The sequence below is a fragment of the Mus musculus genome, chromosome 9 (genome assembly GCF_000001635.26).
Source record: "Mus musculus strain C57BL/6J chromosome 9, GRCm38.p6 C57BL/6J".
In the NCBI taxonomy this organism is placed as follows: domain Eukaryota; kingdom Metazoa; phylum Chordata; class Mammalia; order Rodentia; family Muridae; genus Mus; species Mus musculus.
Window position 1 is genome coordinate 35,154,294 of NC_000075.6, and position 25,117 is coordinate 35,179,410.

At 44.7% G+C, this 25,117-nt stretch overlaps 1 protein-coding gene across 1 annotated transcript in view; it reads right to left on the bottom strand.

Annotated features, from left to right (window-relative positions):
* The window catches only part of Dcps (decapping enzyme, scavenger), a 51,574-nt gene extending 29,880 nt beyond the window's left edge, over positions 1-21,694 (bottom strand). The window contains exons 1-2 of the mRNA NM_027030.2: positions 21,478-21,694; positions 16,784-16,958 (exon numbers count right to left, since the gene is read on the bottom strand). Coding sequence (NP_081306.1) covers positions 16,784-16,958; positions 21,478-21,675 — 373 coding nt within the window. The 5' untranslated portion in view covers positions 21,676-21,694. The remainder of the gene's footprint in view (positions 1-16,783; positions 16,959-21,477) is intronic.
* Between the last annotated feature and the right edge of the window lie 3,423 nt (positions 21,695-25,117).

Genomic DNA, 25,117 nt, shown 5'->3' on the forward strand with positions numbered 1-25,117 from the left:
GCTCTTCTTATAGAACTCCTAACAGTGGGGGCAGGGGTTGTTTCTGGATGTTGTTTGCCTGCTTTGGGTACTCTTTTCCTCATACTGGGTTGACTCATCTACCTTAATACATGGGAGGTGCCTAGACTTAACTGCAACTTGATAGGCCATGTTTGGTTGAGCATTTTGACTGCCCCTTGAAACTAGAATCCTATATGCCCGTCTTGCCTTCTTCCCAATGCTTTATCTTTCTTTGAAGCTATTTACTGCCACTTGATTAGTTCATTCATTTGTTCTATAAGGCAATTTTGTTTGTTTTTTTTTGTTGTTGTTGTTTGTTTGGTTTGGTTTGGTTTGGTTTGGTTTGGTTTGGTTTGGTTTTTTGAGACAGGGTTTCTCTGTGTAGCCCTGGCTGTCCTGGAACTCACTCTGTAGACCAGGCTGGACTCGAACTCAGAAATCTGCCTGCCTCTGCCTCCCGAGTGCTGGGATTAAAGGCATGCGCCACCACCACCTGGCTTGTTTGTTGTTTTGAAATAGGGTTTCTCTGTATAGTTCTGGCTATCCTGGAACTTGCACTATAGACCAGGCTGATCTCCATCTCAAAGATGGCCTGCCTCTGCCTCCTTGAGTGCCGGGATCACAGGCATGTGCCACCACTAGAAGCAGTGACTTCGTTGTGTGCTATCATCCTAACAGAGGTTGAATCCAGGTGCTTTGGTAGCTAGGCCACAATCTACCTACAGAACCAACCAGGATCAATACAGGCTAAAGAAGAAGGAATGCATTACAAAGCACTTGAAGTGTGTGCACATACAACTGCATAAGCATAGCACCAAAGAGCCTGAAGAATATACTCCAGCATGAAGAGAGAGCACTCCTGCTAGCAGCAGACTTTTACAGAATTAAAATCTTAAGTCATTTTTTATTATTGCAATTTTCTAAAACAAGAATCCATCACTATATATAAAAATACATTGGAGGAAAAATAATACATCAGAAACAGAAAAATAAGCCATCCTTCTAAACAGCCACCGAATTGCAAATTCAAAGCCAGCTGGGCTATACAGCAAGACCCAGTCTCAAAACAACAACAAAAATAAACCAAAAACCAAACAAACAAAAATAGTAATAACAAAAAAATGCAAGGTGTGGTAGTGTGCACCTATAATCCAGCACTTGAGAGGTAGGAGCAGGACTACAAGTTCAAAGCTGGCCTGGCCTGCACAGCAAGGTTCATGGCAAGCTAGGCTATATAGTGAGACATGTCCCCCAAAATGTAACAGACCTAGAGAGGTTAAGCAATTTGCCCAGAGCCACTCACACACTATTAAGTGGATTTGGGGTCAGAATATATGGGATCTGGCTTTTCTATGTAATGCAGTCTTCCTCATTCCATAGGGCCATAATCTTCTGTGCTATAGCCATGTTTTCCAAAAGCAGCTCCATCAGATAATAGAAACACGAATGCCCCAACCCTACTGCTAAACACAAAGACAGCTGTTACTAAAGCTATCGAACATGAGATGCCAGTGTGACTGGATCGTAAACTGGGGGTGGTTGGTGTTAAAGTGTAAAGAGAGGACCACCACTATGCCTGTCTCACCATGATGTTTCCTGGGAAGTGGAACATCCAAACTCTACTCCTCTCCTTGCTAGGATACGGTACACAGACTGTAGCCTGCTGTGGCTGGAAAACAGGCTCTAGAATATTCAGAGTAGAACTGGAGAGGACCCTGCTCTAGCTGACTGTTCACAGAGTGACTTAACATTTGCGCCACATGCTCCCCATCCCGCTCCCATTCCCCATCACTAGTATGAGCTCATGAGGAAGGAGGCATGGGGTAGAGAAGTTTAGAAGAAGAGCCAAGTAGTTGTGTTCCCAGCCCTTGGGCTCTGGCAGCAGCTCATTATCCACAAGAATGTTCTAGCAGTGGGATGGTCACACTGATGCACTCCAGCTGAACAGCAGCCCACATAGTCCTCCTCTCTGTGGCTCACATGAGCAGGCTAAGTAAGGCTCTGATTACGGTGGCTCCACCTTGACTTTAGCAGACCTGTGGATCTCCTGCAAGGTCTTCTGCATTAAGTAAAGCCCCTCTGTCTCCAAGCTGGACACAGAAAACCAACTGCTCCTGGAGGTGGGAAGCGGGGCTCTCCAGAAGAAAGTTAAGAGCAGCTGCTGCCACTCACTGCCAAGGCCAGCTTAGCCAAATCCCCAGGAAAATGCTGCAGCACATGAACATGAAAACACAAACCACAGACAGTCTGCTCTCCTTCCTACACACATGTTCAAACAAGGCAGCTTTCCCCAGCCAAGCCCTGGACTGGAGCAGGATGAGGTCATTTCAATGTCTCTGTCTGTGGCTTTTGCTTTCCCTTCATTCTGATGAGCCAGTTTCCACTGATGTGACCCAGATGCGGCCCTGGGAGGACAGAGAAGCAAGAGCAGGGAACATGATTGGAGTTCGATCCCTACCACTTCAAGAGCCTCCCAGAGCTAGCCAGGTGAGGGAGCACACAACCCAGCAGGCCCAGCAGGGCAGTGGGTCACAGGACTCCTACAGAAAGCCTTCGGGAGAGGCAGGTGGAAGGACCACCTACTTGATCTGCATTCACACTCTTCCTCTGTGGATGTTCCCTGGCTGGAGAGTCAGAGGGAGGAGTGGAGGCTGGCTGTTGGTCACAGGCTTTGGTGTGGTGTCACTGTCCTGCACCGTGGAAGTACTCAGGGGAGGCCTGAACAGACCTCCACATGAAGGGTTAGCGTGGCTGAGGGCGGGTCAGATCCTTGCAGCAAGCTTCTGCTGTTAATGACCTGTCTCTGTAAAAACTCAGGAATGCTGCTGAAGACAGAGGGGAGGCAGATGCTGACTTTAGCAAAACCCTCAGCAAGATTGTAGTCAACTTCTCCACATCTTAAGTTCCAAAGGAAGCATGTGACAGCACCGGATAAAAAAACCCCTAGGTCTCCTGGTCCCCAGGCAAATTTGGTAGCTGGAATGGTAGTCTTGGGGGACAGCAAATGCTGCGGTGGGTCAAAGAGCTCTCTGAAAAGCTCCACTTCAGAAGTCAGAGAGCTGATTCATAGTGAGATTGTAGAACTGTTGAATGACAGCCCTGGTCTTAAAGCTGAGAATTCACCTGCTTCTTATGGAGGTGAGTACAACAGACCACAGGAGCCAAACACTCCAGAAGACAGCACTTCTTTTAGCTCTCCTATTCAAAGTATTTGCTTGGTTCACTCAGAGGAACGTTGGGTGCCAATTCTTGATGTAGCACCCCTGGACACTGTGGCATGGGAAAGAAGGCCAAAGCACCGGATAACTCCCCAAGAGAGAAGCTGGGAATTCTAGGTTGTGACCTACTTAGATGTACGAGTGAGGAATAAACACAGAACCAGCCACCATCACTTGTGGTGATGGAACTTGCTGCAAGCAATCAGCTTTCACCCATTGTCGCTGGGCAAGGAGGCTCAGAGCCTCGGGACCTTGTCCCCATCTGAGGAAGGCAGAGAAGAGCACACAGTTCCTGCTGTGATGGCTACTCCTCATTACTCTCCATCTACTCATTCCTAAGTGCTCTGAATGAAATGGTTCCTCCAGCCAGTAAAGAGTGTGCTGAGAAGAGAGGCCACTGCTGTTGTCAGTAGAAGAAACATGAGTCAAACCATCAGGAAAGGGAGCACAGGTCCTGGGTCAAGAATTTGAGTTGGGTATCAGGGTTTTTCCCACCTTGGAATCATTCTGCTTAATATCTTCTGCTGTCCCTCTAAGGTCAGAGGGCCCTGGCACACTCAGGTTAACTAAACACACCAGCAAAGAACGCATGAGCAAAGACAGAGAAACCTGTCATCTTTAAGCAGTGATACCAGCTCAGTAGAGCTCACTTCCAGTCAGTCCTGTTAATAAACTGGCATCACACAAAGTGAGCTCTAGGACAGCCAGGACTGTCACAGAGAAATACCAAAGGGAACAAACAAACAGCAACAAACCAGCATTGCAACCCTGTCTACCTCCAGCCCTCCACATCATTAAACCCTGTCCATCTAGAAGAGGCTACACACATTTCCTAGGGCTGTCCCTCACTGATACATACCCTAGAGCAGCAATTCTCAGCTCCCTAACTCATGTGGGTCTCAACCCCTTTGGGGATCTAGTGACCCTTTCACAGGGACTATATATCAGATATCCTGCATATCAGATGTTTATATTATAATTCATAACAGCAAAATTACAGTTACAAAGTAGCAACAAAAATAATTTTATGGGGGGGGGGGGTCCACCAAAACATAAGAAACTGTATTAAAGGCTACAGCATTAGAAAGGTTTGAGAACCACTGCTAGAGGTACGCAGGGGTCATCTCAGCTGGAACACACATGGTTTGGAGCTATGAAAAACTTAATTGTTAACTGATAGGTTCTGCCTGACCAGAGTCAAAGGCACGCTGTAAAGGAAGCAGCAGAGGCCTCAGACAGGTCTTTATTATTGGTTTTGTTTTGTTTTTTTGTTTTTTTTTTTTTTTGCACCCGTCTTACTTGATGAGTTAGCACCTAAAAACTGTCTATGTATTCAAGTATCACAACACTGGTCTTGAAGAACTCACAAGTCTAACCCCATTCCTTTACCTGTTCTTATTTTTTTTAGACAGGGTTTCATTATATATCCTAAGCTGGCCTGGAACTGTAAACCAAGCTTGCCTCAAACTCAGAGATCCAAGTGCTAGGATCAAAGGCTTATACCACCACACCAGGCCTGCCTCAGTTTTTTCAATACTAACATTCATCAGATGGTCCTCATCACAGCCTTTGCTTTTATGTGTTTATCTTAATATGAACTTACACATATTCAGTTCTCTTGAAGAACAAGTGATCACCTGAGCTCCCCAGGGTCCCGTTGGATCTCCCTCTTTTCTGTACTACTGTGGAGTAGCCCAAGATATGCATACCCCATGCTTTACTGACCTCACAGGGTCATTTAAGTTGTTCTCTTCTTGTTTTGGTCTATCACAAATGATGCTGCACTGAATATTTTCTACCCCTTCATTCATACACATGAGCTTGTGTCTGAGCCAGATATCAGGAAGAGGAAATGCTAGCTCAAAGGAATGTACTTTTTACAAAGGTGGATGCCCATGGTTCTTGTCATGTGTGTGTACACACACCCACTATACAAGAGCACCCAGGAATGTGTGCATAGGAGTGAGGGAGATGCTAAGGTCTCCATCTGTCTGGATTCTCTCTGGTGTGCTCTCAATGATGTAACTTGCTGTGTTCTTTTTTGTTTGTTTGTTTTTGTTTTTGTTTTTGTTTTTGAGACAGGGTTTCTCTGTACAGCCCTGGCTGTCCTGGAACTCACTCTGTAGACCAGGCTGGCCTCGAACTCAGAAATCCACCTGCCTCGGTCTCCCAAGTGCTGGGATTAAAGGCATGCGCCACTGCCTGGCAACTTGCTGTGTTCTATGCTACAGATATCTACAGGAACCTCAGCCACCAAATGTAGACATATGTGGGAGACACTCAACTCCTATTTAATGGTGACTCCCTGGTCATTAAAAAAAGCTCACCACATAGGCCAGAGGTTGTGGCATACACCTTTAATCCCAGCACCGAGGAGGCAGAAGCAAGTGGATCTGTGAGTTCCAACCCAGCCAGGGCTACATAGTGAGACACTGCCTTTATAAACAAAAAAGGTCCACTGCAATGGCAGTAAAATGAATAAAGCCACAAGGTTGCCAAGAACGGGGTGGGAGTCAGGAGAAATGGGACCAATTCATTCCTTGAAACTAAAAGCACAGTGTGAACATATAAGACAGCGCAGGAGGAAGCTGCCACATAGGCAGTCAGTAGGCTACGTAGAGATCATCAGATCTTCCAGGAGGAAAGCTGGGTTCTCAGAAACAGCTCCTGAGGATGGGAAGGGAAATGAAGCTGAAAACTGAGATCAACTTAAGGGCTGTCTGCAGAACAAGTGCACTAATTGGCTCCATCGCTGCCACATCCCAGGGGAAGCAGCTAATGCCAGGTGAAAACAGGAGGGCTGGCCTCCAAAATATTAAACCAAGGAACTAGAGAAAAAGTTGACAAACTTCTATAAAAAGCCAGCTACTAAATACCTGAAGCTTTGTAGGCCTGACAGGGTCTCCAGCTCATATTATTTTTCAGTTGGGAGCATGAACTTATAGTACCAGTCAAACTGTGCCACTGAAACCCAGTCTGGCAGCCAATAAGCCCCTCTCCCAGCCAGAGTACTACAGGAGCTTCCCATTCAGGGCAGAGGCCTACTGTAGAAAGAGATCAACCATTGTGAGGGCAAGTGGATCTGTGAGTTCCAACCCAGCCAGGGCTACATAGTGAGACACTGCCTTCATAAACAAAAAAAGTCCACTGCAATGGCAGTAAAATGAATAAAGCCACAAGGTTGCCAAGAACGGGGTGGGAGTCAGGAGAAATGGGACCAATGGGGGCAGCCCAAACATCTGCCCTCAAAGAATATGCACCCAATGCTTCATTTTTAAGTATGAATGAACTACTGTGCATCACCAGACACTGAGGGAAACCAGAAGCCTGAAGAAGAATGACCAAGATAAACAAGGGAACCAGATCCCAGAGGAATGAATAGTTTCAGGGTCAGGAGATAATTTAAAAACAACATCTCTAATTAGTGTGTCAGAGAAACCCAACACAATTTAGCTTTCCTAAAGCAAGAGCAAGATACTGTGAGAGTGAAACTGGAGAACGGGAGAATTTACAATATCAATGCCAAAGGAGTGCCCACACTAGAACACCTGGGACACAAAGTGAAGACTATGTATCAAACTAGAGTAGGAAAAGACATGGAGAAGGTAAGACAACTAAAAAAACTCAATCTTGGAAGTGTTGTGTTCAACACAAGAGTTTCAGTGTAACACTGGGGGTGGGGTGGGGTCAAGCAAAAAGAAATGAGTGAAAAGAAATCAAAGAAGCAGGGAGAAAAACATATGCACAGAGCAGAAGGACGATGGAAGACTTTAAACTAAATGGCCTCAGATAACTCAGAGCAATAGATAGGAATGCTCAATGTAGACACCGAACAAAAACAAAACAAAACAAAAGCCCTCAGAATCAAAGATCAACAGAGTATGTTGTATATACCTAATGAAGGTAATAAAAAGAAAATAACCCACCCTAAGGTTCCTTCACATCAATGAGAATCAGGCTGGCATCGGCTATGTTGTCTTCTTGGTTATGAGCCTAGCCTTAAATGTCTGAGCAGTCTCTCTAGCGCTGGCATCAGATATCTTAACAGTGACACAGATGGCTTGAAGTCAACAGATCAATGTTTTTAATGCTTGAAGGGAAAATTAATTCAACTAGACAAATCAACCGAAAGCAACAAAACAAAGGGTTCAGGATTTACTCCCACATATCTTTCTGTGGAATTATTTTATAGTTGCTTCAGCTAATCAAGAAAGGAAAGCAAGAAAGAAAAAGACACCGAATTTAGAAGACACAGTCTGACCTAGAGAAAATGTGAAAAGAAGTCTCTGGTTGAGAGCTGCATAGCGTGCCGGCACCATGGGCAGTCCAGACAGGAGGAGCAGGAAAGGGCTTCCTGCAAACGGAAAGGTAGCGTATGCCATGTAATGAATTACCAAACTGAAACCAATGTGTGAGTCACTTCAGGAGCAGGGAGAAAGGCCATAGCATTCTTCCAAACACAGTGAAGAGAGGCAACCAGAAACACCATGCAAAAACGTAAAAGCTGTAAAAACCCACTGGTTACTGACTAAATGTTACTGACTAAAAAGCAGTATGATTCGGAGGATCTACTGGAACCTAGGAAATGAGAATCACTGACCTTGGAGTCACAGGCACTCTACACAGCATGGTGATATCCACTGTGAAGGTAGGAGAGAAGGTACAATACCAGCATCCTGCTTCGGCATGCAGCAAATGCTACTGATATGCCAAAGCAAGGAAAGCGCTGTTCAATGACTTTTCAACTTAGAACCAATACTGAGACAAAGCATGAAAGATGACCCATCCTGTCTGGAGATACAGGTTAGTGGTAGAGCACTTGCCTAGCATGCTCAAGGCACCAGGTTCGATCCCTGGTGCTACAAGAACTACACAAGACAGTGTAACAAAGCATACTGACAGCTAGCTAAAAAGGCAGTGCTGGAAATAAGGAGGTGGCAGAAGGCAGAAGAGACAGTGGGAAAGCTGGACACACTCATCCTTTCCCCTGATTTGCATTAAACAGCAACAAAACCAGAAAACAAAAACCAGCTACATTTAAAGACACTGAGCCTTCCAAAGGCAGATAGATAAAGACTGGGAGTGCAGGGAATGAAAAAGGAGGCAAAGGAGTTGATTCTTTCCTTTCTTCTCTCCCTCCTTCCATCCGTCCTTCCTTTCTTTTTCAGACAGGGTCTCCGTAACACTGGTCATGGTGTGGTTGCTTCTGAGAAGTGAGGTGGGAAGGGGGCACAGCAGTAGGGGTCCGTTCATGCCCATTATAAGCCTCCTGGTGCTATCTGATGATTATCTGATCAGGTAACTACACATCTGACTCTGACAAATGCCCGACCCTCCCACAGAGACTTTCTGCTGAACAGTTCAAGTTAAGAGCTATTTACTAATAAAGCCTGGCATTTTATCTCCATTCAACTTGAGACTCCATGATCTCATATGGTAAAGAAACCTTCTTAGGTAGGCAAGCCAGCCTTCTGATTCCCCACTTGTCGTTCAGAGAAACTAAGTCTCCACAATTCAGTGACGTTTTCTGGTTCGATGGCTGTAAGCCTACAGTATTTCTCATGTTAGATGACCATGGCATGCTGTGAGTGTTTTGGCTGAGACTTGTCTGGCAAGCCATTCCTTGCTGGCCACTGTTCATGTAACTTGTCCCTTGGCTCAGCTGCAGTGGGAGGGCTGCCGAGGACATCACGGCGGATAGGTTCAGAGGCTTGTGCCAGTCTGCGCTGGAGAGACACCAACAGACCCTGGTACTTGGGCTTCTTCCAATGGCTGGAGGACCTGCCACACTGCTCCACTCGATCAGGACTGGTATCATCTTGGGGTACCTTCCAAAATAGCATAGGGCTCCCTTATCCACAGGAGGTAAAATAATCTAGCCTGGTCGCTCCCCTGCCCCAGAGAAGAGGAGCCATGCAGAAACGAAAGCCTGATAATGTCCAAAATCTCGAAGACTGAAACTCAACACTTTCACTTTCAACAATAGTGACTTTAAAAAAAAAAAGCAAGAATGATGACAGAGCCATTCAAATGTGTGGGAAAATATTTTCATCCACCTAAAAAAGGGCCAGTTTTTCTTAACTATTAACTAGGAAACATATTCGTATCCATAAAAAGCAAGTCTCAGTCTCTCTCTCTCTCTCTCTCTGTGTGTGTGTGTGTGTGTGTCTGTGTGTGTGTGTGTGTGTATGTGTGTGTGTGTGTCTAGCATGTACCATGTAGGGACTAAAATAAAAAGGATATTCATAACGTAGAGTTTCCTGGCTCTTCCCCACCATTTTGATTTCAGGGTGTGTGTCTTTACTGTCTTCTCAGCATTGTTACGGACGCATGCATACCTAAGCACCATACTGTTTAGATCAGCCTGATCCTCAGAATCGCATCATGTGGACTTCTTGCCCCCACCTGATGACTTAGCCTCCACGAATACAGGCAGCTATAGTTCATTTCCATTGCCAGAGAGAGGTTGTCCACTTTGAGACTGTACCAGGCTATCCACCTTCTCTACTGCTACTTGACTAAGTCTCGTCTTTTCTATCACAAACAGCTCTGCCAGGGAAACTCTTCTGAGAATAGCTAATCTTTTAAAATGCTCCTCCCAAACAAATCCTTTCTCCTCTCTCCAGAGTTTTGAGTTTTGCCTCTGTAAAGAATACAAAGTAGAAAATCCTGGCCTGTGGCTAAAGTCCTGAGTGATTTAGGCAACCAAAAGAGTGATTCCCAAGATCTCATCCCTTGCTCCCTGTCTAGGCCTCTCACACAGAGCCTCCAGTCTCCTCCAGTAAACCTGAGACTCCACACCCTGCTTTATAACAGGTAAACAATCGGCCTTTTAGAAGGTCGCCTGTATTTCTGAGCCACACCTCTCACCACTATCTCCCCCTTCTTCTCTGAGTGAGAGGAAACATAGACCTCAAAGAAAGACTCCATTAATAGGGAGCCACAGCAGCAGGAGTAGCCAACATAGGCTCTGCCCTATCAGGATGACACACGAAGATCAACCATGTGAGATGCCAACAGACTGGCCCACAGGCTCTTCATGGTTACCACCTGCCATGGTCAGGGCCAGCCACATTTCCTATGTGATCTGTCAAGGATCAGATACTGGGGAAGCTGTAAAAACATTAAGAGATAACTTACTGTTACAGTCGTGATAGTGACACTCTTCAATCTGTACCATATGCCTGCTGCAGTGTTAAGAACTTTGTACACCTTACTTATCTCAGTGGGTTGGAACCCGTGGCATCACTTTAGGAGGTTAACCCAGTATTTCAAAAAGGAAACAAGACTTGAAATAAATACTGGTGATTCTATCATAAAGTTGTATTGTTTTGTGAAACTTCTGGTCCACTAATATTCATGTGCATTTATTTGTATGTATGAAACCATAAAATAAAATGTACCTCTCACTGAGGACAGAGACTAAAATCTGTTGTAAAAGACTTCCTTTTTATCTATTTCCTAATGGTCCCATTGAGATGTATTCAGTTACTAGCCCGGGTTAACAAAGGCAATTCTTTTTTTTTTTTTAGAACATTAGACTTTTTTTTTATGTCATTACCATAGGACAATTTTTTAAAAGATTTATTTATTTATTATATGTAAGTACACTGTAGCTGTCCTCAGATACTCCAGAAGAGGGCATCAAATTTCGTTACAGATGGTTGTGAGCCACCATGTGGTTGCTGGGATTTGAACTCGGGACCTTCGGAAGAGCAGTTGGAGCTCTTAACCACTGAGCCATCTCGCCAGCCCAACAAAGGCAATTCTTAAAGTCACTTCGTCCACTTCCTGTGCCCATGTTGCAGTCACTGCTCTCACCTGCACTTCCAGCATAAGAGCCTCTTTTCTGTTCCAGACTAGAACACCCATCCTTCTCGAGCTGGCTCCTTCTCAGTCATCAGGTCTCGCTCTGATTGTGTGTGGCCTTCATTTGCACAGCCCGGGCAGCTCTCTGCCCAGGGCCACTCAGACACTGTTCACTTGTTTGCTGTCTGTCTTCCCCTCAAAACCCAAAGACAATTGACACATGCTGTTTGGACTCACCTACTAGAACATCTGGATAGAGCAGAACTTCAAGTGTTAAGTGAACAAGAATGCCCTGGGCCTTTCCAATGGCCGATGTCAGAGCCAGGCCTCCACCCCCCAAGTCTGCCTGAACCCACATTTACTCCTTACCCTCAGTAAGCTGTGATATCCTATAACCAGGTCTAAGGCTAGAAAGGGAACCTCCATCCTGATGGATGCAGAGGGGCTGCTGTGGCTGTACAGAGGAACGATGCTATTAGGGATTAACTCTGGGACATGGCCTAAGCAAGCCTAGTTCCCAAGCCCATGCTCCCTCCTTGGGCCACTGGTGTAAGGAACCATGAGGGACTAACTCTAGGCTACTTACTTTGGTGAGCTGAGAATCTGGAGGGAAAAAAATGGGAGAGGAGACTGCATACTCTCAGGTTTGCATAAGAGGAAAACATCACCAGTCATGGAAGAAATACCAAAAGAAATCCATCAAACATGATTGATGCTGAGTCCAGGACAGCAGCCTGCTTAGAAAAGGCTGAGAAGAGCCAGGGATCAGCAAAACAAAAACAAACAAACAGAAAAAAAAGATACAACAGTGTATTGGGCACAGAGGACTAAAGTTGCAGGAATTTCACTTTAAGGTCCATGGGATAGGCCACAGTGAGCTGTAATTCAGAAGCTGAGAACAGAGAAGCATGGGGGACTGGGGGGGGGGGGTGGTCAGGGCAGGGGTGGAGGCAGGGGCGGGCGTCACACAGGCTCTAGGTAGGTCCTGACTAGGATGCCTGGTGCTGGAGAGCTAATAGTCAGAATACTTTGGTAACACTGACACCTTGTGGCTATGGAATGCCTGTCCCAAAGGGAAAAAAAAAAAAGGAATCTGTGGATACTTCAGTTATTCTCCTTGTACTGCTGAAATATGCTAAAATTTATGTCAGTGCTAATAATAATTTTGGCAAGCCCTTATAGTAAACATGCCTTCTAATGTTCATTTTTCTGTAAATAAGTCAAGCCTCTGGGTAATGGGCAACCTGACTTTGTAACTTCAAGTTGCTGGACTCCCAGCTGCCTTAACCAAAGGTCAGTCAAACAGCCAGGCAACGCTGACCACTTTAAATGTTCCAGGGGATGGCATGAAGAAACTATACAACAATTACAGCTAATTGTCTGGTTCCTGATGGGCAGCCCCAGCTAGCTTTGGCTATTTCAAATAGTTTATGACTAGATTTTTTTTTTCTATTACATTGCTGAACTCTAGAGGACTTGGCAATCATTTACCCACAGGCCAGAGGCCACAGGTCACTAATTCTAATGACCTAGCAAAAGGACTACTTGTGCATGTGAAGTGTGCTGTGATTTTTTTTTCCCCCAATTCCCTCTCTGGCTGTGAGCAGTACTCAGTTCACTCAAGTAAACTGAGAAATGATTGCCAGCTCCTGAAGGTGCAGCTCCAGCCACAACCGGTTCAAACAGTTTGTATCCGAGTTCCTGCCATCACAACCCTCAGTAGGCTGTGATATTCTGTAACCAGGTCTATTCGGGCTAGAGAGAACAATTATCCTGATGGATGCTGAGGGGCTGCTGTGACTGGTACAGGAGGAACAATGCCTCAATTCATGGGGACACAAACGTTCATTTGCATGATCCCCTCCTTGGCTCTATAAGCAGATAGGCTAGGAGACATTCTTCTGCCCAATTATTCCCAACAAATGTCCTCTCGTAAGTGGTCTTTTCTTGCCTACTTTTGTTAATGGAGCAGAGATGGAAACACAAAGAAAAAGCAACAGGCACAGCACAGTGGCCAGGGTGGCAGCAGCCAGACAGTTCACGAGTGGACAGAGCAAAGGAGGGGGAGAGAAGCGAGAAGAGAGACGGGGACTGGAGAGGCAACTCAGTGGTTAACAACACTGGCTGCTCCTCTACAGGATTAGGGTTTGTTCCCAGCTCCCACGTGATCCCTACAACTATCTGTAATTCCAGTTCCAAGAAATCTAATGTCCTCTGCTGGCCTCCAAAGGCACTGACCACACATGGTACTTAGACACACATGCAAACAAACACCCACATATGTAAAATACAAATTTTTTTTTTTTTAAGAAGGGAGAAGACAAGAAGGGGCAGAGGTGAAAAGGGATAAAAGACTAATAAGGAGACAGATAGGAGGAACTACGGGCTCTGTTCGCTAGAAGAGCTCCTGGAAACCATGAACTCATTAAAATCAACATTATCAGACACCCTAAGACAAAAGCTGCAACACTGGCTAGTATCAAATGCTATGGAATACTGACTTACACAAGAACTCTAACACTCTGAGCTAAGGGTCTTGATATCTGAGGCCTGAACAAGGACTGGATGGAACACTGTGTCTGCATGCTTGAATGCCTGCCGGCTGCATGGTTGCTACCACAACTGTCAAGCACTGGGAGATAGACAAGCTGTCAAAGACCAGCACATGAAGAGCTTCTCCTTAACCGCCTATGACGTGATTGCCTGTCTTCCTACATGTAGTAAAGGGGATTACACCTAGGGCCTCAGACCCGTGCAAGCACTCCACTGTTAAGCCACAACCTTAGTGTTCTTTCACTTTTTATTTTCAGACAGCATCTCACTAAATTGTTCAGGCCAGTCCTGAACTCCCTCTATGGCCCACACATTTGAGCCTTTTGCTTCACCTTTCCAGGAGCTAGGACTACAGGCCTATGCCCAAAGCTGAACTCTTATCCAAAGTTTCCATTCAGGTAGGAGGACCCACAGCATTTGTCTCTCTGTCTCTTCACAATAACTCACAGCCCTCTTGCCCTGCCCTAAACATGCCTAAGGTCAGAGATAGCATCTTACTGGACTCTGAAGCAACGGTACTTAGCACTGAGGCCAGCACACCAAAATAATCATAGTAACTACTACTAAATAGATGCTGACTGCTTCTGAATAATGCACAAATATATTCTTGAATTTCACCTATGCAGTACCTATGAGAACTTCAAATGCAAACCACAAATTTATTTCAATACCAGCTGAAGGTTTTTGGAAAGGCCAAGAATGAGAAATAATGGCAGGCATCCCCAGCAAACAGTGTCTTTTAAAGACTAATATCTTTCTAACTATAATGTCCATATGACTTGTACGGAAGTCCAGCTAGCACAAGGGCTGAGTTCTGTAGTCTGCAATAGAGTCTGGAATTCTGTGCCTGAGAAGCACCTAGGTGGTGCTCACAGTACCACTCCACAGACCACATTCTGAATGGCAAAAACCTGGAAAACAGACTGGGAAGCGATGACCAGCGGGTTCTATTTGACTTACCACCTGAGTGAACACCCAGCAAGCTGGAAGTGATACATTCATTATTAGAGGTGTGGAGAAAGAAAAACAAAGAGGAGGAAACCACTCATGCCTCACAAAGCCTAGGATATTTACTTTGGTTCTTTATAGAATGAATCTGCCAACTTATTATTTATAAAGTCACCCATGGGCAGGATAAATAAGTCAATAAGGGAGAAGCACAGTTCAGGCCCTGAATCCAACTGTTGTGACTTCCAAATCTCCATGCTAGGACTAGATAGGGAAGGCAAGCCCACAAAACAAAGTCCATCTGCTAAGGAGACAGGGAGAGAAGAGCTCCCATCCCAGGTAGGTTTGGGTGATCATGGGGAAAGGGTTATGGAGACACGTGGGACTGGGTCAGGAGGAGCCCTCACCAACTGCCACTTTCAATACTCATCTTGTGCAGTGTCGCAGAAGTACTGTGGTGGGGTGGAGGGTAGGGGGTGGGAGGAAGACTTTGTGAATGCACCAGGGGTGATCTCAGCACAGGACCTTGTGGGCTCTGGCTAGGGATGGGGATGTCAGTGGAAGAGCTGGGAGGAGACAAGTGGAATGACAGTAAGCAATGGCCTAGGTGGCTTTAGGTCAGGTAGTTCTGGCTACAGTGCCTTCTGTCATGCTGCTGCCCCGCGTCAAAGAATACATTTGCTTAAAGGTCAACACTTAAGAAAATAAATGCAGCTGTCCATTTCCATCAACTTAAGCCAAAAAATCTGGCTATCTTTCAGAGAAAAGGAGGCTCTTGTGCTGTCTGCTCTGAAAGGTTTGCTTGTCTTATATCAAGTGATCACATGCATTTTCAAAGAATAACAATAGCCCTCAGTTATAGAGCTGTAGAAAATACTATTGAAAATGACACTGGGACAGGATATCTGGGAAGCTGACTTGTTCTTAAACGCTGAGGGGCAAATTACAACACACCATGTGTCCAAAGCATTTTAGAACTTCCTGGATGGGAACCATGAAGGTCAACCCATATCCCTCATATACTGCCTACAAGATCTTGACATATCATGTCTTTCTTGAGGCACAGAATGATTACCTTTTTGGTAAATTAAAAAATGCTTTCAAGGCTAGAGAGACGGTTCCGTATTTAAGCAATGGCTGCTCTTCCAGAGACTCAAGTTCAATTCCTAGCTCCAATATAGCAGCTCCTAAGTCTCTGTAACTCAAGTCCCAGGAGACCTAACACTCTCTTCTGGCTTCTGTGGGCACTGCACACACACAGTGTACAGACATATATGCACACACCCATACACACACCCACACAAATATTTTCAATCAAAAACAAACGTTTGTTAGCCATAGGTTTCTGCTCAACTCAAATTCATCCTGCTTGATCGCGCTGTTTGTCTCTTCTAGCGGAATGTGGGATTCTTCAGGGAGTAACAACGTGTGCAGCACCCAGCACGGAACATAGCATATGGTGTCAGAGTGTGGTGAGAGCTCAGCCCACTGAAACACTTCCTTTTCCTGCCACCTATTGCTGTGTGATTTTGAATTGGTTACTTAGCTTTCCAAACCTCCATTTCCTTACCTATAAAACCCTCTCACAACAGTGCTGTTCTATGAATTAAATGTATTAAATACTATATCCCGAGTTAGTATAATAGTAAGGGTGTTAAAAGTGTTGGAAATTGAGCTGGAGAGATGGCTCAGTGGTTAAGAGCGCTGACTGCTCTCCCAGAAGTCCCGAGTTCAATTCCCAGCAACCACATGGTGGCTCACAACCATCCGTAATGGAATCCTATGCCCTCTTCTGGTGTGTCTGAAGACAGCTACAGTGTACTCATATAAACAAAATAAATACATCTTTAAAAAGAAAATGTTGGAAATGATCAATTATGCTCACAAACAGATGGATTTATTATTCCATCCCATGAATCAGAATTACTGCACCCAAATATACTGGACCAGGAAGGATTTCTCAACCTTAGCATCCATGGCAGTTCTCTGCCGTGGTAGCCAACCTGTACATTGTGGGATGTTTCACAGCAAGCCTATCCTTTACATACTAGATGTCAGTGGCACATACACATTCAGTTCCAACAACCAAAATTGTCTTGAGAGATTGCCAGGTTCTCTGGAGGGAAACACCCTCCCTCTTCCCCTTAGAACCACTGTCCTAGAATTCTCAAATTTGAAAGACTCTATGCACCACAGCCCTTAGTCCCGCCACCCCTTCTCCCCACACGCAACCACTTCAGCCAGCATTTGCTTACCACTCAGATGCCTTGGAGGAAACAGGTTATAGGTGCTGTAGATATCATTGGAGAACTGCAACTTGAGCTCAGGGCTCCCCGTTAGGAGCTGCGCCACGTGTTCTACCTGAAATGGTGTCTTCTCCAGGATCACAACCGCATCTTCTCCATGAGTATCCCCAGAGTCCTCATTCACCTGCAAGCAGAGATACCATCAGTGGGTCAGTGGGTGCAAGTATGGTATCACTAGGAAAGCACTTGGGGCTAGGGAAATAGTTTAATTAATAAAATGCATTCCATGCAAGTGGGAGGACCTGAGTGTCCATTTAACAGGACCCATGTGAAAAAGCTGGGTGTGAGCAAGATCCTGTCTGGAAACCAGGGGGAGGGGGGGTGTGGGGGGGTGTAATTTAAAATCCCATAACTGGGAAGGCAAAGATAAGTGGACTCCTGGGGCCTGCTGGCCTTGTGCCAGAAAACAACACAAACAAGTAATAAACAAGACAGAAACAATACCTGAGGTTGTACTCTGGCCTACACACACATACAAACACACACTCACAAGATTTAAAAAGTCCCAGCACTTGTGATTGTGATTCCAGGGTCTTTTTTGTTTGTTTGGTTGGTTGGTTGGTTGGTTGGTTGGTTGGTTTGGTTTGTTTTTCAAGACGGGTGTAGTCTTGGCTGTCCTAGAACTCACTCTAGACCAGGCTGGCCTCGAACTCAGAAATCCGCCCACCTCTGCCTCCCAAGTGCTATGATTAAAGGCGTGCGCCACCACTGCCTGGTTCAATTCCAGGGTCTCTTAAATTGCAACATCTGCATTTGCTTCCTTAAGAGCTCCCTTCTGAGGAAGTACAACACTCACGTTTCTTCTCCTAGAAAAGGCATCTTAATCCAAAACCTTGTAGAAATTCCCAGACCTTTCTTTACAAAAGAAGAAAAGTTTCTCAGCTGTTGTCTTAGTAGGGTTTACTGCTGTAAATAGACTCCATGACCAAGACAGCTCTTATAAAGAACAACATTTAATTGGGTCTGGCTTACAGGTTCAGAGGTTCAGTCCATTATCATCAAGGCAGGAATATGGTAGCATCCAGGCAGGCATGGAGGAAGACCTGAGAGTCCTACATCTTCATCTGGAGGCTGCTAGCAGAATACTGGCTTCCAGGCAGCTAGGATGAGGGTCTTAAAGCCCATACCCACAGTGACACACCTACTCCAACAAGGCCACACCCACTCCAACAGGGCCACACCTTGTAATAGTGCCCCTCCCTGGGCCAAGCATATACAAACCATCACAGCTGTCATCTATTTTACAAGACCCTTGCCAAACTCTCCTTACTTTAAAAAAAAAATAACAAACTAAGATCCACACTAGAGAAATTAAGTGACTTATCCAAGGTCACATGAACAGCATCAGTATGGAGATTAGAAGCCAAGTCTCCCCACTGACTTCTAGCTAGAAATCTCTCAGGCCTAAAATCTTCAGTGAGTGATACATAGTGAAGACAAAAGGGCTAAGAAAACCAGACAGGATCTAATAAAAAACAAGCAACAGAGAGGCATTGAAGCTATATCCCCTGATCCTCCCAAATATGAGCTCTTACATGGGACTCTTGGACACAGCTTTGTGTGTATGGGTTCAGTAAATGTATATGCTTGTGAGAGTGGTCTTGTGCATACAAGTGTATGCATGTCTGTGTGGAGGACAGAAGTCAAGGTTGTATGTGGTGTTTTAAATATGTTTGGCCCAGGGAGTGGCACTATTTGGAGGTGTGACCTTGTTGGAGTAGGTGTGTCACTGTGGGGGTGGGCTTTAAGACCTTCATCCTAGCTTCTTGGAAGCCAGTGTTCTCCTGTTTGCCTTTGGAAGAAAATGTAGAACTCTCAGCTCCGCACCATACCTACCTAGACACTGCTATGCTTCTGCCTTGATAATAGACTGAACCTATGAACCTGTAAGCCAGACCCAATTAATGTTGTTCTTTATAAGACTTGCTTTGGTCATGTTGTCTGTTCACAGCAGTAAAACCCAAACTAAGACACTGGGTGTTAGACAGGCAGTGTTGGTGCACGCCTTTAGTCCCAGCACTTGGGAGGCAGAGGCAGAGGCAGAGGCAGAGACAGGTGGAGTTGGAGGCCAACCTGGTCTAGAGTGAGTTCCAGGACAGCCAGGGCTAGGGTGTTTTCCTCAATTGCTCTCTAGCAAACATATAATATTTGAGATAGTATCTGTCACTGAACTTGGAGCTCATCAATTCACCTAGTCTATGAGCTCCAGGTATCTGCCTACTTCCCTTACCACCAGCCCACCCCACATCCACTAGGGTCACAGCAGGACACTATCATACCCAGATTTGTATATAGGTTCTGGGAATCCAAACTCAGGTCTCCACACTTGTGCTTCAGACACTTCACTGACTGAGTCATCTCCTTGCCCCAGGAACTTCTTAAAACCATGTGGGTTTCACAGGCAGAGAACATTACAGAAAACCACAACAGATCAAAATACAAAAGGCAAGTGACTGTGGTATCCAGACCCAACTGATAGGACACAACTCCTACATCTAAGGCTCAAGGGTCATCGTGAAAAAGAGGATGGAAAGATTTTAAGAGCCTGAAGAACAGAAAGTTTTCTGTGAGACTGTGTCTCTAGGAATGTCAAGGAAGCTACACCCATGATGTCTCATCAACATGGCTGCCTAAACAAGACTTGAACAAGGCATCAATAGACATGAAAGGGGGGGGCTCTAATGGGGGATCAACCCTAGACTAAAAAGTACAGCAACTAATGAATGCTGACAGCAGGCAACACAGTCTTCCCCATGGAAGGATCCCCAAATCAGTTATCTAATACCAAGTAACTGTATGTATATATGTATGTACACATACATACACACACACAAGTAACTTTATTTGGACAAGCAAGTTGTATTTTTGTATTTAGGATTATGTGTATATATGTGTGTGTGTATATATATACATATATATGTATATATATGAATATATATATATATGTTATAAATCACATAAGTAAATATGATTTCCAAGCACACAAGGACTAGAAATTAATTCACAATGAAATACACAATAAGTTGGAGGTGTTTCTGGTGGTGCTCACCTGTGCTGCAGTGCAGATTTACCATGGTCTCGGATCTAATCACCTATCATATACACACTTTGTACTGTGCATACCGTTAAGCCAGGTAGCACCAACAAACCCTGCCTGAAACACCTTGCCTCAGATCCAAGATTACCACGCCTTGTGAACTGAAGTTCCTTCTGGGAACATACAAAGTGGTTTTGCTCTTAAATGGCTTAACTACGGAAAACAAAAGCATAGTATTTCCCCATCATTATTCTTCAGCACGTAAGGATTCAATCACTAGACCTTTGAGTTGTATTGTGCTAAAACGTTTGGTTTTGGTTTGAAGTGCTGCTCAAGGCCTGCTGGCACGGATCAGCAAGTGAAGATGCTGGGCACACAAGCCTGACAACCTCTGTTTGAGTCCCCAGAACCCATGTACAGGAAGAAGGAGAGAACCCTCTCCACAAAGTTGTTCCCGGACCTTCACATGTATGCCATGGTGTGCTCCCCCCCCGCCCCGCCCCCGCTGTAGTAAAAAATAAAGTGCTGTTTGAGTTGCTGAGTTTCATTTTTAAAAGTTGTTAAATGAATATGGCTTGGGATTAGGACTGTATCTCCAACAGTTTCTGAAATGGTACTTGTCAAGCTCAAAAGGAGACAAACAGCTAACCATAGTAGTCGCAATTCTGCCACTCTGTACTACATATTAATACAAAGTAGCATTCTCAGCACTATTATCAAATGAAAATATTGATCAACTCTGAAAAAGGCTCAAAATGCTCTATATCCTGCTGCATTGGTCAGCCAAGAGCTCATTCTTTATAAGCAGGCACATCCATGTCATTTGTAAGCATGCAAATTTGTTTACATCTTTAATGAAAATATGTAAGTATACCAAAGATATATATATATATGTGTGTGTGTGTTATATATTATATATGCCTATATACCCAGGGTTGTATAAAACTTTCTCAGCAGAATGAAGTCACACGTGGAAGTTTCAAGCAGCCCATTCTAGAGAAACCTCCGTATCTGCCTTGACTAGTTGCCTCAGTAGTTTGTGATGGTCTCCAACTCTCCTCCGTTCCTGCTAGACAGCTAAGCACAATGTATGCAGAACCAGCTAACTCCTTAGTAGTTTGCAGTCCAGGAGACCCAGAACAGGGACAGTGGTCTCCACATGCCATGCACACGCCTGGATCCCCCTCATACATGAGAGCACACAGCATGTGGAAAGGGTTAACAACTTAGGCTGAAGTCACATAAAGCAGGGACCACATCTCAATAGTTATCTCGTCATTTCCAGAGACAAGATGCAGAACAAACACTTGCTGAGTTCCTGGCGTCTTCATACGTAAAATAAACGATGATGAATGGCTTGGGGAGTTTAACACGTGATTTTAAAACTGGCATCTATTTCTAGGGAAGGAGAAATTGGGGCAATTAGACCTAGATGTGCGCATTCCTTTAATTACACAGCAATCTTGTCGCTACAGGTATCATGGTAGTGGCACACTCCACCTTCCCCGAATAACGTGACTGGTAGTTCCCAGAATGGAAACAAATCCGCTTCTGACACGAAGACTGGTTCCCTCCTTCCCGCGTCCCCCGGGTTATTTAATGGTACCTTCCCATGCAGGAAAATAATTTTGTCCCGCGCAGACTCCCTGAGCACTTTTTGTACTCTAAAGCCGGAGAACGGTAAGCGGACAGGGGCAGAGGTGCCATTGCCAACGCCTGCTTCCTTCTCCTCTGTGCTGGGGGTTTCTGCCTCCTCTGCCTCCTGTTCGCGCTTTCTCTTGAGTTGAGGCGCTGTATCCGCCATGCTGCCTGGGAAGAACCGTACCCGCCTGCACGAAGAAGCCTCCGCCCACGCCCCTTGCGGTCCTTCCTCACAGTCTGTGAGGGACTGGACTTCAACTCCCGGCATGCTCCGCGCAGGCACGTCCGCTACTCCATTTCCCGGCATGCTTCGAGTTGTAGTCCGCTTCTGCAGTTTTTGCACCTGTTTGGGTGAGGGCCTTCCAATGACTTTTGCCTAGAAGGCGATGAGGAAGGGAAAGGAAACCAGCGAGGTCCTAACGAGGTGGAGTAGAGGTGTGTGACAATAAAGAGGCCCACCTTAGCCCAGCTCCTGGGATGGGAAACCGAAAACACTTTTGGGTGCTGTATGATGATGGATACAGAGTGTTAAATAATGACGTTTTACATTAAGGTCCCAACTCACGAGTGGGCGTGCAAGGAATGTTTTATTTTGTTTTAAATAAATCGACAAGGCATTTTGTTTCTTGGTTTTTGTTGTTTTGAGACAGGGTATCTGTATGGACTAGGCTGGATCCACTTGCCTCTGACTCCAGTGTAGAGATTAAAGGCGTACGCCACTACCTTCGGGGCTTGGTTGTTGTTTTTAAAAAGTGAGTACGTAAACTATTGTTCATTTTCTCCTACTTTCGTTATTTTACATCAATTGTTTTCCCTTTATGTGTAGACTTAGCCTTTTGGGTTTTTTATTTGTTTGTAGATAAGAAAAAGTAAGCTGACAAGACGGATTATACATGTCTTTCCATAACTTCCTAAATCCACTTTGCCTGTAGTTCTTCCCTATTACCCAGAGAAGTAGTTTGTATTCTTTTATTGTAAAGGAATAGTAATAAAACTCAGCGTTTTTAGATTTTGTAGGTGACTGGTGTGGCCATTCGTACAGGCTAGCCCTTTTCCCACTCCCTTTCAGTTGGCAACTCCAAATATTGTCAAGTGTAAGAACCCCAATGCTGGGCCTCCGCTCAAGTCCCGGGATGAGCTGGCCAACACCCCAACATCTCGAGAGAAAACCACACCTGATGCAAACTGCAAGAGGTTTTATTATCAGCTAGCTGAGGACAAAGTCCCTCCGCCTGCTGCCTGCCCTGCAGGGCAGGGGAGTTCGACCCTGAGCAGTGACAGTAGGGGGCTTTTAACAGGTAGCTGAGGAGTTGGGAGGAATTGGGAGGAGAGTTGGGAGGAGTTGGGAAGAGTTCTTCTCTTCCCGGTGTCCTTGGTGAAATTTACAAGGCAGGAGTGGGGAGTGAGTTCTTTCTGAATTTTTATCTCCGTGTCCTCAGCACAGGAAGGCAGGCATCTCCGGTTGTACAGTATAGAAACAAAAAGGCTTTTTTCTGGCTATAGAGAACAAAGAGCTTCTTTCTAGCTGGATTTTTAAAGATCAGGGAAAACAAGCTTAGGGAATATCCAGGGGCTTTACCTTCCAGGGAGAAATGCTCTAAATCAGGGTCTCACACAAGAACTAGTCTAACAAACATTATTCTTGTAAGTGGCAATGAGCTTTAATTTTTCAGACGAATGTAATGGATATGGCACAATTTTTTTTCAGTTCTTAATATGAACAAGATGCAACTTTCTGTCCATGTTTTAGTTAGTAACTAAGTACACCATGTTTTAATAATAGACTGCGTTTTGGATAGGAACATGAGTTGAGTATGACTGTTAAGTACAGGAACGTATTGGGGTAGCTGGAAGTTGGTATAATTATTTGCAAGTTGTCATTTGTCAACAAGCCTGAGGTTATCAATTATATACAAGACCAGAAAGAGATGTCCCCAAAGCCAATGGCAGTGACAAAACCTACTCTGTTCTTATGAACATTTCTGAGCGTTTTTCCAACTCAGAAAAATGAAAGAGAAAGGCTGCGCGAGACAAAATGTGTTTAATCCCAGCACTCTACAGGCAGAGACAGACAGATTTCGGAGTTCCTGCTAGAGCTACACATAAGGCCTTGTTTCATGAAACATTAGGTTGGATATTTGTAGCCAAATGAGGAAGGAAACTGTAAGTTCCAAATTGTAGGTATGTAATGTCAAAAACTAAAGTTAGCACTTTAGTAATAGATCCAGCTTGCTTGCTTGCTTGCTTGCTTGCTTGCTTGCTTGCCTGCTTGCTCACTTTCTCTTTCTGTCGACGAGGTCTCACTAGTAGCCCTGACCTACCCTGGGCTGGAATTCGATATGTGTATTAGGCTGGCCTTGAACTCAGAGATCTTCCAGCCTCTGCTCCTGAATTCTATACCCAGCTCCAACCTACTTTAAAATAATTTTATCCTTATTAAACTTCGAATGATAGTTTTGTATGAATTCAAGAAGAGTGATTAGTTATATCGACTTCTTTCATTCCACATCTACTTTGCCAGAATCCTTGGTGAGGGATTTCGTGTTAGATGTGTGTGCACACGTGTTCAGTGGGCATTGAACCTTGCAGTGAAGCATGTGCTCTGCCACAGAAGTACACCCCAAGTCCTTGAGTAGGCTTCCAACTTCTGGAGACAGAAACCAAGTCAAGTGCTCATCAAACTTCACCAGTCTTGCCTAGGTGGAGTCCTGTCTTGGCACCCCTGGTCCTTGCACGGTCTTTATGCACTGTGATCTTACATGCTACCATCAGCCAGCTGGAGTAGATACCATAGATAAAGGGGCTTTTAAAGTGCTGATTTGGGGCTCCTATTGTATCCTGCTGTTTGAGCAGCAAGCAGTAACAGTGTCCTTTAGTGAATTTAGCTTTTCTTAGATTGCTTCTCCTAAACAAGCATAGAATGAATGGTATACTCAGAAATAAACCTACTATTTCTTACATTATTTCAGAGACAATTCTAAATCTGAAACAATTATAAATCTGGGGAGTTGGTGTTTGTGTTTTGGCTCTTTGAGACAGGCTAGCTTCAAACTAAACCCAACAGGAGGAAAGACATACACTAGAATATTGGAGTATTCATTCATTTATTTATTCACTGTGTGTGTGCAGGTGTGAAAAAATCATGATAAAACGTCCTTTTACAAAGGGGACAAAAACTATTTGTAAGAAAAATGATTTTGTACATGATATAAAACATTATCAATTCAACTTATAAAGATGAGCTCTGCCACCCATTTCTTTTAAATTGTTTTTACTAATATCCAGTCAATACCAGATTTTATTTATATATACTCAAGCCAAAGGGAAAAGCAAGCTGTGCCATCCAAGAAGGGGGAATAAGAAAGAAGTTATCCCACATTATTGCTCACAGACCATTGATTACATACCAGGGCCTAAGAACCTCTGTGTGTCTCCACTAGACAGAAAGTTGAAGGAACACATTTGTTTTTAAAGATTTATTTATTGTTAGATGTAAGCACACTGTAGCTGTCTCCAGAAGTGCCAGAAGAGGATGTCAGATCTCGTTACAGGTGGTTGTGAGCCACCATGTGGTTTCTGGGATTTGAACTCAGGACCTTTGGAAG